Source organism: Pleurodeles waltl, chromosome 6 (assembly GCF_031143425.1).
Source record: "Pleurodeles waltl isolate 20211129_DDA chromosome 6, aPleWal1.hap1.20221129, whole genome shotgun sequence".
NCBI classification, from domain to species: domain Eukaryota; kingdom Metazoa; phylum Chordata; class Amphibia; order Caudata; family Salamandridae; genus Pleurodeles; species Pleurodeles waltl.
Window position 1 is genome coordinate 1,419,129,853 of NC_090445.1, and position 14,482 is coordinate 1,419,144,334.

The 14,482-nt window shown below is 40.1% G+C and overlaps 1 protein-coding gene across 7 annotated transcripts in view; it reads right to left on the reverse strand.

The window, feature by feature from the left end:
- Positions 1–1,636: 1,636 nt before the first annotated feature.
- KAZN (kazrin, periplakin interacting protein) overlaps positions 1,637–14,482 on the reverse strand; it is an 808,570-nt gene continuing 795,724 nt past the window's right edge. For 6 of the 7 annotated variants that reach the window (XM_069240781.1, XM_069240780.1, XM_069240784.1 and 3 more), the window contains one exon: positions 1,637–4,303. In XM_069240781.1, the coding sequence (XP_069096882.1) occupies positions 4,136–4,303 (168 nt within the window). In that variant the 3' untranslated portion in view covers positions 1,637–4,135. The remainder of the gene's footprint in view (positions 4,304–14,482) is intronic. The other variant, XM_069240783.1, reaches the window with a different exon arrangement.

Consider the following 14,482-nt stretch of genomic DNA (forward strand, 5'->3'; position numbering starts at 1 on the left):
CGTGGAGCACTGTGTTATGAATATTATGTCTCTTCTATTCTGGATACTTCCCTAATTGAGTTATATGTGCCAGCCAATCAATCAGAAAGCAAATACGTAGGATTAGTAAAATGCTGGATGCTTGTTATGAATAATACACACATTCAGATTATACATATAATTTGCAACATATTAGTCAAGTTTATGTGAATATGTATGCAGTATTTAATGTGTACAGTGCTTAATTTTAAATAAGCTTGTTATTGATTTTTAAGAGTTTCTAGAAGGCAATTATGTTTCTTGTGTATTCGTATTACAAAAAGGAGGTAATCTCTTAGAATGAAAATAATCGAACAGGGACCTGGCCATTTTCTATTGGTTTTGCTAACAATTTCTAACAATAATGAGATAATGTTGTAAAAGTGGAGCACAGAGAGTGAATGGCAGAGGGGAATATTGAAGCAGACACCACTGGAACAGGCTCCACAATATCATATCTCTGGTCCCAGTTGAAGGCTACTAGGATGGGAGGCATTTAGCGTTCGCTCGCTGAAGTATCAGTGCAGGTGGCCTCAAGGGACGAGAATAGCATACCTTGCAACTGCACTGAACACAAGGTCTATTGTTCAAACAGAAAGGTGTGCATGTGTACTGTCTCTGAAACTGTGCTGTGCTAGAATTAGATTCGTGATTAGAATTAGCAGAGTGAAGGGAGGATTGCTATAAGTTTATCAACCACAATCATGTTAGATTGGTTCCTCTTACGCTTTTAGTGAACAATGATGCAGCCATCTTATTTGTCTTTATTGTGGTTAATATTGTGTGTATTAGACCAGGATTCTAATTTTAGATACATTTTTAAAATGTGTTCTACTGTTCTTGAGGGTGTAATTCTTTAATGGAAGAGAGTTTGGGATTCTATTATCTTTGTAATATCTAAAGGGATTGATCGCACCTGAATCCTATCCCGCTCAAGTATTGCTCAATGGGTTGTGTGGAATGGCTGCAGTACTATTGCTTTTCTGATTTGTTTGGCACATTGACTAAGTCCTTGGTGCCAGGTGTTCTAGAAAATCGACATCTGTGTTTCTAGAAAAATCTACAGGATGGATCAACTGAAAATACATTATCTATATTTTAATTCTCCGGTTTATCCTTCTGAATGCTTTTTAACTTTTTGTACATTATCCACACATGCTGGTTCACAGAAGTGCTTTCTTACTTGGAAATTCTTGTTACTAAATAGAGATACACACAGGCTTTCCATTTCAAAGTCTAATGCAATTATTATCCACAGTGTCAAAAATTACAAGAGAAAGTATCTGTTTATTGGGGCTTCAACCCAAAACCACAAATCTTCGGCTTTCGATTTATTAACTCCATTTAGTTAATCATCTTTTAATGCACTTTTGTCCAGCTGGGACAAAGCGACCCACAAAAATATGACTATGCTGGTAGTATGTTACATACACTTCTCATTTGTTAGTGCATGTAATCTGTTTTCCTTGACAAACAAGTTTTATCTGCTTTTTAATCTATAATCAATAGCACTCGTTGCATGAGGTAGGTATCAGGACATTCCTAGATTGGAACAAGTGAAAGAGGCATGAAAGTGAATAAAAAAACAAGACATAGCAATACAAACAACGACATTGTATTTATTTTAAAATAAGCTTTATTTAGAAGTTTTACCTTTTTTTATTTGCAGTCATGCTTTCAAGAATCTGTCCCATTCTTGTGGGAAATGTTAAAACTAAGGTTACCAATAATATGCTATTATTGTAGTTCTCTTAAATAAATCTCCATCTTAGTAACTTTTAAAATTATTTTCTAATTTACAAAACTGAAATGTAAAGGAAAGGAAGGAACTACTAAATTGCAACAAGTTAAAAAATAAGACAGTATAATTGATAAAATACTTGCCCAAAGGAAACAGTATCAGACCCATTTATATTTCCTAGTGTCAGACAGATCCCTTTGCAAAGCAGTTAAGATATTAAGCAACTTTCTGCAATTACCCACAGCAAGTTCCTAGTTTTTGGGTCACCACCTTTTTAGTTTTGCAATTAAAGACAACATATCCCTTTCAAACAGGATGCACTTAATACAGAAATATACATCATCATTGCCAAAGTTTTTCATTCAATGTTCAGATCTTAAGAAATTAGTTCAAGGCAATAAGTACAGCAAATTCTATTCAGATTTAAGCACCACAGTTGTTCATACAGATAAGCAAAAGGATTAATGATAGTAAAACTGACGTCATTTTAAATAAAATGTGGATCTAAATGCAGCCTTATCTATTAACGTTAATTTCAGATACACAATAATTTATTAAAAAGGATGATCAAGGGGTAAATGTCAAAAATAAGAACAAAATTTATGCTGCTGCTAGTTTTGCCTACCATGGAGTTAAACCCATAATAGACTACTGCACTGTAGGATACATGTTAAGGCAGAAATGAAGAGACTGGATCCCACTTGACAGTATATACCGCAGAGGCTCTCATGTAACAATAGGTACAGAACAGATTTTCCACTTGTTAGCATGAAATGCTGTATATCAGGCTGCTTTTACAATTTGCTAGAAAGGCTACCTGATCAGAGACATGCACATAAATGCTCACGATCCAATGCATTTATCAAAGGGGACATAATCCTTTTTTATATATGTTTGACCTTACTATTAATGGTTTAACTTACGCCAGATTTTCTAATAAGGAACTCTTCCAGTCTATCCCATTTTTTACTTTTTCTGTTAACTATTTTTGACCTCTATTAAATGACGTACCACCAAAGGAGGACAAGGTAACGCTGGCTTCTGATCCACTCCAACAACAAAGCAAACATTCTTCTTGGTGTATAAAAAATAAAAATAAAAATGAATTCAGCCATTTGATGATGTCATTTTTATGTACAGGCAGCACCTACCATAATCCTTTGATGCAACCTACTTCAAAGGTTAAATATAGTTCACAAAATGGAAAAGAGCCCATAAATGTTTTTAAAATATTATAAGTAAGAATGATTGGGAAAATTGTATGGAAAATCTGTAGATGTTATACCATTTAGAGTAAAGATTTACTGTTTAAAAAGCTTACACTGCTTTAATAATTTAAAACTTTATGTGGGATGTCTGAGGAAATGCATGAACAAATGCAGAAACCCATTCATTTGACAATGTTCAAAAAGAGAACACTACTGAAACATGAATGTTCCTGTTCTGTACCTACTGTCAAACATTCCTCAACTGCTGGTTTTACAATCAGGTGCTTCACAAGCCACATACTTTTAAAAATGTGCTAAAATAGTTATGCTTTCTTTAAAAAATAAATAGATTATACATGTAGTGTCTGAAATATATTTGTTTTTTAGATGTAGCAGCCTTGACAATTAGTGCTCATACAGTAGATATAAAACAAATATTCTTGAAAAATGTATTATAGGTAACAGTCATCTCAACGTGTCAAACGGCTCTGTCAAAGTGTTACAGTATTCCTATGTCAAGCAGCAGAAATTAATACCACTCACCCTTAACATACCCCTAATCCCGTGGAAAAATAGAACTTCAATAATTATGTCATAATTTAGATAAAATACATTTTTGCATGTGTGCAAATAAATAAGCAACAAAAAATATTTCAAATTGGCAGGCATTATAAAAGCCCATTTGGCCAAACAGGAGTTTGACGAAGACCATAGGCTAGACTGTTATCTTTATTAATTCAAGATCACAGTTCACGTGCACCCTGTGAACAGGAGAATGTCCCTCAAACCAATATGAAAATATAACAGGTACAGAACATAGTTGCAACACATCATGAGCTCTAGAAAAACAATGTTCAGACAAGGGACAACACAAGCACCAAGTGCACAATATGTGTTATTTACAAATACACAGCAGTCCTTCAAGTTTCAAGTTTCATAAAAGAATAAAAAGTAATAAAAGAAAAACTTGGAAATTACAATATTACAACACAACTGCATTGCTCCAAGGACAACAATTAACATATTCACACACATTTTGTTTCTGTATATGTACATGACTTACAGAGATGCCGGCGCAAGGTTGGGGATCATTTATTTCTTTAGTTACAGACATTCCACATACACACAAACTCAAACACACACTGGCAGCTGAGACACAGCTATCAGGTCACCAATCTGCATCTTCCTCTATGTAGTAATCAGGCGTAGTACCATCAAAAAGGCCTGGATCTAATGATTTCCGCTGCTTCCCCCTGGCAAAGACCCTTGAAATTGAGCCAAACCCCATCTTTTCCTTCTTCTTTTTCCTTTTTTGGTCTTCCAGATCCTCTAGAGACTGAAGGGAAGAAAATGGAGAACATTACAATCAAGTTTTATATAACTGTGTCAGCCAAAATATTGTGTTCAATAATTAACAATGTCACATACTGACTACTGATATAGTCTGAATTTTGTAATCACAATTTCATTATTGTAGTCTTCTTGAAACTTCAAATTTAGCCTCTGATAAATATTTAAGCCTGTTCTGACATCAGTGTTCAAAGCTGAGAGTTTCAAGCAGACACTAGCAACTGAAATTTAATTAGTTGAATGTTTCTTTTCATATTATTTTGTGCGACTTTTTCATACAGCAAAGGGTTGATTATCTGTTAAAGAGACACTTAACTGCTAAGTGTGCTTAATTGTGTCCCACAAGTTTTCCTGGGACACAAAACACATGGCTATAAACTAAAACATTTTTTTAAAACCATTAAAACTGTAACACCCAAAACTATTTTCAATGTTCTAGGTTTCTTGTGTTTTTTATGAAGAAAACCACATCTGGGTTGAAAGAGAATCATAGTTGTGCTCATTGAGCCACACTACAGTAAAATGGTAAGTTGGGAGGACATTGGATGAAAATATAGCTCAAGGTTAAAAATAAAAAAAAAGTCTTCAAGCAAAAACTGTAGCAAACGCCAAGTGAAAAAGCAAACCATCTGGGAACAGGAAAAGAGTATTATCACCATCACAAAAATAGAGAAACATGAATAAATGTAAATAATTTTAATAATACCAACATTTTTATCCACTGTATTGACCTAGACCCATTACAATGTTATTTAAAGTAACCTCTAATTGGATAAACCCCTTGATGATTTGCAGCATGAACAAATATTAAAGTAGGAGCTACTTAATTGCACACAGTTTTCTTCCAAGATGTTAGAAGGAACATCACACTCTTAAAATAAACAGGGTTTAAGGAATGAAACAGCTAAATTTCCAGAAGACGCATGGGGTGCACTTGTAATTTTAGTTACTTGCTGTTACGTAGTTCAACATTGGCATAAGGCAGCACCCAACACCAAACCCTAACATGGAAACGCGTAAAAACTATGTAAATTAATAACATTTAAGAACAAGCCTGCATGATTAAATTCATAATTGGCAGTCCTCTTGAATTCCAACAACATTTTCTAGTTCATTGGTTAGACAGCAATTGGAATAAGGTGTTAAATTTTGACTGCCCTAATTAAAAGATAAACTCAGCTATAGAAAGGCTAAAATATATTATTCCACTGAATGCAGGACTTGACACAAGAAAAACAGATCTAGCCTTCAAAGGCAGTGCTTTGCATAAAAAGAGATGGCTAATTAATGGTGAAAATGCTGATATGGCCACTTGGTTTCAGTATAGATGCAATTCTAATGGAAAACATGCTACACTCCCCATCTTTTACAGCTGGATTGATTATACAGTGCTGGATAGGGCATCTGCTGCAGTCTTTTGGGGTTGTCTCTTCCCATTAGTGAACAAGTTTATGATTTCCACAGTTTTTTTTTATTGTGAGTGAACGGTTTGCATTTCAGACGGCCAAGATTTGAGGCTCTATCTTCTGACTGGTGAGATGGGATAGAGGTAAGAAGTCAGACCTGGGTCAGATGTCCTTTGAAGTGCAGCCAGTGGCTATTGCTGGTGACATACATTTTTTCTCCAAGTCCAAGGTCACTAAGACACCTGCAGGACAAGGGTTCTTATAGTAAGGGGGTTAAAGTGAAAATGTTCTTCTTTTTTTTTTTATGAGCTAAGACATTTGCAAAATACATCCGCTCTAGTTTTTAGTCATTATGGGAACATTTGTTTAGTTTCGGGCTCACGTCAATTTAAAGGTGTCAACCATGACTTTTTCAGTATGACTGGAACATGCTGAAATTTTCTTTCTAAGGAGAGTTTTGGATGCTATGTCTGTTATGGAAAACAGTGTTTACAATGCTAAATTTATCACACATGCCCTTTACCACTGAGTCTTAACCACACAGTTAAGTCTGTAATATGGGTTTTTACATTATTTTTATGCTATTTAAAAAAAAAAAAAACTAAGGGGCTAAAGGTGTGGGTAGAGGTAAGGATAAGTTTATGGTTCAGGGTTGGACAGAGGTAATGGGAGAGAATGGTAATTGTAGGGTTTATGGATGGTTAGAGCTAAAGGGAGGGTATAGGTAAAGGGAGGTTAGGAGAAAAAAAAAAAAAGAGATTTGGGTGGCTTTCCCAAAATAAAAAGGAAATAAAAAAATCAAAATCAAATATAAACATGTTTTTCTCTTATACCTTTATTTGCTTTTATATAAAATGAAAACAAATATCCAACAGCATGACAGTATACAATTGAACAAGTGGATGAATAAGTGACATAAGCATGCATCCCCAACCACACCAATTAAATTGCAAGCAGGTAAGTAAATGGTGGGTCAAGCCAGAGGTTGAGAGAGTTGGCGAGAAAAAACAAATCACATACTGTGAGTATATAAGCTGATCTGTGCATTGATTACCGTTAAGGAAAAGAGAGGCAGTTTTAGATATATATGTGGAAAACAACCAATAATCAAAACTACAAACTATTATGCAGGTAACATCCTTGACACATGTGGTAGCGTATGTCTCTGCTTGGAGGCATGAGAATGGGCAGAACAGATGTGAAGCAGGAGGCCCAGTGTGCGGTGGCAGCAGTCCACAAGGAAGGGCGGGAAAGGCGGGAGGGGTGAACTTAATGGGGCTACGAATGTTGGACAGTTCTGACCAGGTCAAGGAAATCAGGGAGAACCCTAAAGTTGCCCTCAAGCAGTGTGTGGTGTCCGGTCAGGAGTTATCTATGCCAGGTACTGGGGGGATGAGGATGCCTCATCTGGAAGGGATAGATTAGTTTAAATGATATCCCAATTAGGTATGTGTCCCATAGAGTGATAGCTCCACCACCCCTGCATGATCTACGGTTCAAAGCAAGGGCATCCGCTTCTCCTGCAGCCCAACGGGAGAGTGTCTGTAGCCAGCAGTCGATCGGTGGTGGGGTAGGGGCTTTCCATGACATGGAAATTATGTGTTGAAACAGTGGCAATGCAAGGTCAACAAACTTCAGATAATGCTTGGTCTGTTTTGTTTGAGTTGTGACCCCTAAGAGACATAGCGGTGGGTCTAGTGGCAATAGGGAGTCAAATACGTTTGAGATGTGACCTAGCACCTGGGACCAGAGGACCTACATGGGTTGACATACCCGTGCCATGTGGATGAAAGCTGCATCAGCATGATTGCACCTTGGTCAGGCTGAGGTCATGTTTGGGAATATTTTATTTAAACAGTGTGGTGCGAGGTAAGTTTGGTGGAGATAGTTAAATTGTGTGAATTTCAAGCAGTCATTATGTGAAACCCGCTTCACCTGTTCTAGAGCCATGGTCAACTGTTTATCAATCAGCACTATGCTCAAGCACTAGTCCCACTTGGTCCTGCTATGGGTAAGCGGTAGCTGTTCCCACCCATCAGGGCCACATACAGCACCAAGGTGTCCCTTCGGCCTAAGCCAGGAGTCAGCATACACTGAAGTTCCTTGTGTAGTGGTTGTTCCATAGGGCCCCACTTCCAGATCTCACCTATAACTGATCTAATGGCTTTGTGTTCAAGGATGAGCCCTGCTTCCAGGTGAAATGTGTCTAAGAGGTCCTGGAAGGACAACAGCATTCCTTTGGCGTGTAAGTCCCCTATTTGGGTAAGACCCGCTTCCTTCCATGGGGTGAAAGAGTAAGTTTCTAAGAGGTGTTTCAATCTGGGTATGCTCCATAGTGGTAGTGTATAGGGAGGCAGTTTTCTGGGGGGTGAATATATTGGCTCCAGACTAATTTAGCAGCATACTCCAGCTTTCTGGATGGGAGGGTTGGTGAGTCTGGCGAGAGGAGCCATTCCAATATATCTCAGTCCCCAAGGTCTCCCTTCACCATAGCGCCCTCAATCGTGGCGTCATCAGCAATTCACCTTATTGGCCACTGCAGTTGGGCTGGAGTGTAATAGCCCTTGAAATCTGGGACTGCTAGTCCTCCCTCAAGCCAAGGACACTGGGGTGTGGCAATGGAGACCCTCTTACGACCTGTTCCCCCCACGAGCTCCATCACCAGGCTTCTTGGAGTTTTAAAAAAGGATGAAGCAGGCATCACTGATATTGCAGTGAAAAGGTATAGAAATTGTGGGAGAATTAACATTTTGGCAATTGATGCCCGTCCTTTGGGAGAAAAGGGAAGTCGGGTCCAGAACGACATGGAATGGCAGACAGAATTTAGGGCCCGGACATGATTATCCTCAAGGAGATCGGCATCTGAGTGGTATATGTTGACATAAAGGAAGCAGAAGATCTCGAAGGACCAAGGGAGACGTCCTTCCTCAAACTCTATGCGGGCGCTTGGTTCAAGTGCACTGAGTGTAAAAATACAAGACTTACCCCCAGTTAACTTTCAAACCAGATATTTCCCCAAAGTGGTCAAGGAGGTCATGTAGGGATGGTAGAATGCCAATGTGGTCTCGGATTCAGACCAAAACATTGTCTGTGTGTAAAGAGATATTATGACACTCCAGGCCAATCCGGATACCCAACCAGGGACCCTTGTGTCACAGATGGGCAGCGAGAGGCTCCATGGGGAGACTGAAGGGCACTGGTGAAAGGGAGCAACCCTGGAGTGTCCCCCTTCAAATGGGAAAGAGTGGGAGATTTGAGTACTTGTAGGGACTTGAGCTTGAGGGTCTGTGTATAGCAATTTTATCCAGCCTAGGAAGTTTTGGCCCATTCTTAGGTGTTCCAGCACATACATGAGATACTGTCAAATAAGCATGTTGAATGCTTTCTCAAAGTCCAGGGACATCACCACCGGGCAGTCGTCTCCAGCATACTGCATCATTAATGTGACACAATCGGCGTATGTTGTAGTGTGTACCACTGAGGTATGAAACCACATTGGTCTGGGTGTAGGAGTACTCCTAACATCAGAAGCAATCTGTTGGCAAGAATCTTGCTCAGTATCTTATAATCAATGTTCAACATTGATAGTGGCCGGTATGAGCTTACTTGAAGTGGATCTCCACCTAGTTTGGACAACACCACTATGAGGGCTTAATGCAGGGAGCCAGGTAATTCACTTTGGCAATGTGTATCGTTATACATATTCAGTAGACAAGGAGCTAGGATAGTCAGATAGATGGTGTAGTATTCCACCGGAAGCCTGTCTGTGCCGGGGTTTTTACCAAGGGCCATGTGACAGATTGCCATGTGGATCTCTTATTTGAATGGGTTGCTCCAGGTCCAATACTTGGAGTGGAGTCAATCTAGGGAGTGTTAAATCTTCTAGGAATGCTTGGAGCCGCTCTGGGTCAAGGTCAGGGGGGAGGAGTACAATGTTTAATAGTAACAGGTAAAGCCTTTGTTAATTCCTACCTGAGTGTTTATGATTTGGGTCGTGTCAGTCTGTATTGCTCCAGTAATGGTTCTAGGTGTTTTCGATCTCAGTAGCCATGCCAGTATACGTCCCAGTTTATCACCCTCCATGTTTTGGCATTTAAGTTGAGACTTATAGTCCACATCGCAAAGTCGTTTCAGAGCGTCACAACATTGGTGTTGTGTGGCAAGCAGGAGGGGTCGTGTCTCAAGGGACGGAATTGCTGTTTTATTTTCAAGTCACGGAAGTGGTCTTCCAGTCTCAAAACCATGTGTGTGAGAGAAGACCTAACTTCCCATGAAGTGGCCATACAATGACCTCTCATGACTACCTTTATGGCATCCCACCTGATCCCCCGATGACCCACAGTGTCTGAGTTTCTGCAAAGTACACAGTGACATAAGTTTCTATTTCCTCACTGAACCAATATTCTGTTTTCCCAGGATGGCCCAAGCGCCAGACATCATGAAGATTTATTGTGCTTGACCAAAGCCGGAACTGTTTAGTAGCATGTATTTCAGGGGTGTTAGGGAAAGAAGGTACCGATCGGTCAAGGTCTGTGTCCTGTATACAACTGAAATTCCCTTACCAGGGGCCGGGGGCTTGCGGATTATGTAAAAGGGTAGTTGAGAGTGAATTCAGGAATGTGCATTAAGCCACGTTGGAGGGGGGGGGAAGGAGAGTATAATGAAATTAGCATTAAGGGGGGCCATCCAGCTTGCCCTCTAGTAGGACATACCAACCTTCCTTGTCAACCTGGGTCTTTAGTTTAATGAAGAGACCCTCTGGGGCAACCCAAATTAGGACTCCCTGGCATATGCCTAATAACATGTCCCTTATATCTGCCCACCCCATCATTTGTGCGGTCTACTTAGTTCTCTGGATGTGAGGTGGATTTCTTGCAGAAAGGCAAAATGTACATGTCACCGTTTACGATAAGCATATACCCTGTGTCTGTTTGCAAATCAAATATAAACATATGTATACTTATGTACAAAAATAAAGGTTAAAGGCCATTTAGATTAAAAAAAATGTAAGTCAAAACAAACCATTTGAAACCAACAAAGCTGCTACAATTTACCAGTTAAAGTTATCTCAACTATAACGTGTGCCCCCACCATGCACAGTGATATTATGAATGATGTAATGTCAGATGTTGCTGTGATGTTCTCAATTATGTCACAGAACATGTCATGTGTGTTGCAATGTGTGAGATAATTAGCAGTGCATGGTGAGGCTACTCCTCTGATCCTCTCGTTTCACATACCTTCTTTCGCATACTGTCCCCTGGAGATGGACACTTTTTTTTAAAAGGGAGGGAGCATGCAACCTCCTTCCAAAAAGAATCTAAAGCCCCAGGTGAACCCCTCCCCTGGGGCCAAATTAGTTTTATGAGTAAGGGGGCATGCACCCCCTCCCTGAAGCTTGTAAGGGCCGTGGGCCCCCCATTTCCTGTGGCCTCACAATTTTATTTGGGCAGGGGCATAGAGCTCCACTCCCTGAGCAATCCAGTGGCCTCAAGGATGCCACCACCCGGGAACCAATGACAGCAGTGTCCCAAGGACCCTATCCATGTGACCCTACTTGTCACTTTGATTCCCTGCCTGTGCGCTTGCAGGCAAGAAACACAGGCTTTCCCTCGTGGGATAAAACAAATTCAGCTGGCTCCCACTACAACAGTGATGGCTTCTGAGAGGGACGCCGGAAGGGCCGTGGGGGTCCTGGGGCACCTAATGAGGCCTCAATGCCTGCAAATGCCGTGGTGTCAAAGGTGGGACCAGGGCACCCAATGCAAGTTTGAATTTGGGGATGCATGCCCCCTCTTCTTTAAAATATGATGCGGGCCCAGGGCATGGAGTCAGAGGGACCTAATAATGGTTCTGGAGGGTAGCGGCATGGCCCCTTCCCCTTAAAAATGTGCAATCCACAGGAGGGGCCCCACGGGGCCTCATAATGGCCCGAGGAGGGCAGCTGCACGCCGTTGGCCATAGACCTTTCGCTGAGTGTGGGACAAGGTAGGCCTGGTTAAATATGGTAATAAAATATTACTTTATGTTAAACAAAATCCTACAAATTCACTGGAAAAAAACAATGTTTAAAGTGACGTTATAGCTAGATTAAAATGTCAGTTAAAATGCTAGACTTTTTAACTCAAAAAACACTGCAATTCACTAATTATAGATAATTAAAAGAATTATAACTTGTGCCCTCAACCATGCACTGTCTAATACCTCAGATATTACATAATTTATGATATGTTCTATGACATCATTGATAACATCATTGTGATATCTAAAATCACTTCTTTTATGACAATACTGCATGGGGAAATAGTTACTGTTTTCAGAAGAACTGCAGAATTTAGTTTAACTTGCTACCCTGATTCTTGTTACTCTGCCAAAGTTAGGTCTAGAGCTCCATGCAACAGGTATGCCACATGCCAACATTTCATGGAGTTGTGCAGGAAGGAGACGTTGACAATTTTGCATTTTTCTTACCCATTCAGAGTGTAGTTCTGCTTGTGTCTCTGAAATGACAGCCATGTGGGTAGGGATAAGAGTTTATCTCCACAAAGGAAATTTCAAGATTCATATCCTATGAAGTCAGAATCCTGGGCACACTGCTTGGAATATTTTAAAGCAGTGGTTCCCAACCTTTTCACTTCTGTGGACCACCATTTTATCAATACTGGAGCCCGGGGACCCCCACTGGATCATTATTGGAGCCGGGGGACCCCCACTGAGTCAATACTGATAGCTGGGACCTAATATTATTACATTTTTTAAGCTGCCGCGGACCCCCTGGCGAGGCTTTGCGGACCCCCAGGGGTCCCCGGCCCACAGGTTGGGAACCACTGTTTTAAAGTATTTAGCTACAGAGTATTTTTCAGGGATTTTTTCACTCATTCATGTTCTTCTAGAAACAGGGATGTCTAGGGGTATTGTGCTCAGACGAAAATAGGTTGTTGTCTTTCCCGATACGTGGTGCAAACTAGATCTATGCTTCTCCCTTGTCTTGTAACATGGTTATGTATCAGTCAACACTGGGCTTACTGGATAGTAGTGTAAGGTAATTTTTGTTTATAGCATCTTTGTTTTCCGATAGCACTTTTTTCTATTAATATCCTGTGGGCCATTGCACTCTAGGATCAGTCTGAATCTGGGTACCTTATGGTTCACCATATCAGGCTGCTTTGGGATCATGGCTCAGTTTGTTTCGCAGGGTTGATTGTTTCAGTGGAGGCCAACATACATCAAAAGTCACTCAAGCTTCCTTTTTTGTCCCTGTTCTGTTAGCAATACTTATGGGGGCTAGCAGTTTGAACTGTGTGATTACCAGATATTGATGATAACTTAGTGTCATTGAACTGCAATGTATTAATTGGCCAACCAAAATGAGTGGGATTTGCTTATGGTCAGAGAAGCTTTACACACTTTATCCAAGTTATCAAAAGCCAAACAACAGTTGTGTGCATTGGAGAGATTGCATTATAATATAGATGTGCTTATTCTGGCATAGTTTAACAGTTGGGAAGAACTATTTACTATAGAACTGTACCGCTTGTTGGTGTTGTTACGGATGAAGAAGAGGGGACTGGCACTGTTTGGTTCTCTTGATGGTGTGATGAACCTTTGAGGCACACTTAGATAAGCTAGTTTATTCTTTCTCCTGTGATATGTTAAGGCTGATCTGAGTCTTGAGGATTTCAGCAATTGTTGAAATTTGTAAGGGTATTATGTTTTGGCAGACATACCTAACCTCAGGTTTCTCTTTTTTGTCTTTTTTACTTCCTAGGGAGACTTGGAAGTGGACACTATTTACCCGGGGTCAGCATGGCCTCCTTTACTTCAAATTCATGCCTACAAATCATAGGGGAGGCCATGATGACCAGTCCTGGATGATTCATGCTTCAGTGAAAACTGTCATGAGCACCTGCCATAATCAGCTTTGAACTTCCTTCTTAGACTTAATGGTGTATTTGGATTAATACATTATTTCTTGAATGGATTTTTCCAGGGTAGTCTGTCAATGACAACACATTGATAGCAATATGAGACTTGTTCAAGATTAAGATCCACGGGGTTGCTTGGGTTTTAAAATATTTTTCTATTATGAGAATTTTTTTTATTGAGAGGACGGAGAATGTGCCCTATTTCTTCTTCTAGTGGCCGCTTGTGTTAATTTTCAGCCAAAGGGGATTGCCTTTTGCAACCTACAAGGGTGTGCTTTTTCTCCTTTTATGTGTCTATTAGTTCCTTCTTCATATCCCCTCCTTATATGCTTTGGATGAGATAACCCTGTATAGTGAAGCATCCTTACTTTAGGATATTTACTAGCAAGATAAAGGTGAGCTGGGTGCAGTTTTGTGTTGCTTAATTAACTCTTCCACGCTTTAGGCTGGCAACTCCTCCTTCCTATAGTTTCTATACTTCTGAAGAATTTAGACCTTCTTTTTCGCACATTTGGAGCATGTTTTGAGTTCTGGGTTATATCATCTCTTTAGACAGTTAATTCAGGTTGGCTTTTCCTAACAGCATTCACACTCATTACAAGGCCTACTGTCAAGCCTTGTGAACATGTTGGCGGTGCCTCTAGGTAGGACTGTGATGTGGTTCGTGTCTGCGGATTGTTTGCACTAGAGGCTCTGGTATGGCATTTTTAAAATTATGTGCCTGCCTCTTAATGCAAGTAATGTATTAATAAATGATGGCTCGGTTGTTACATTCGGTTTTGGTGTGTCATACGAGGAGGCTGGTTGATTGCAAAAAAAGAGTACTGTTTGGGT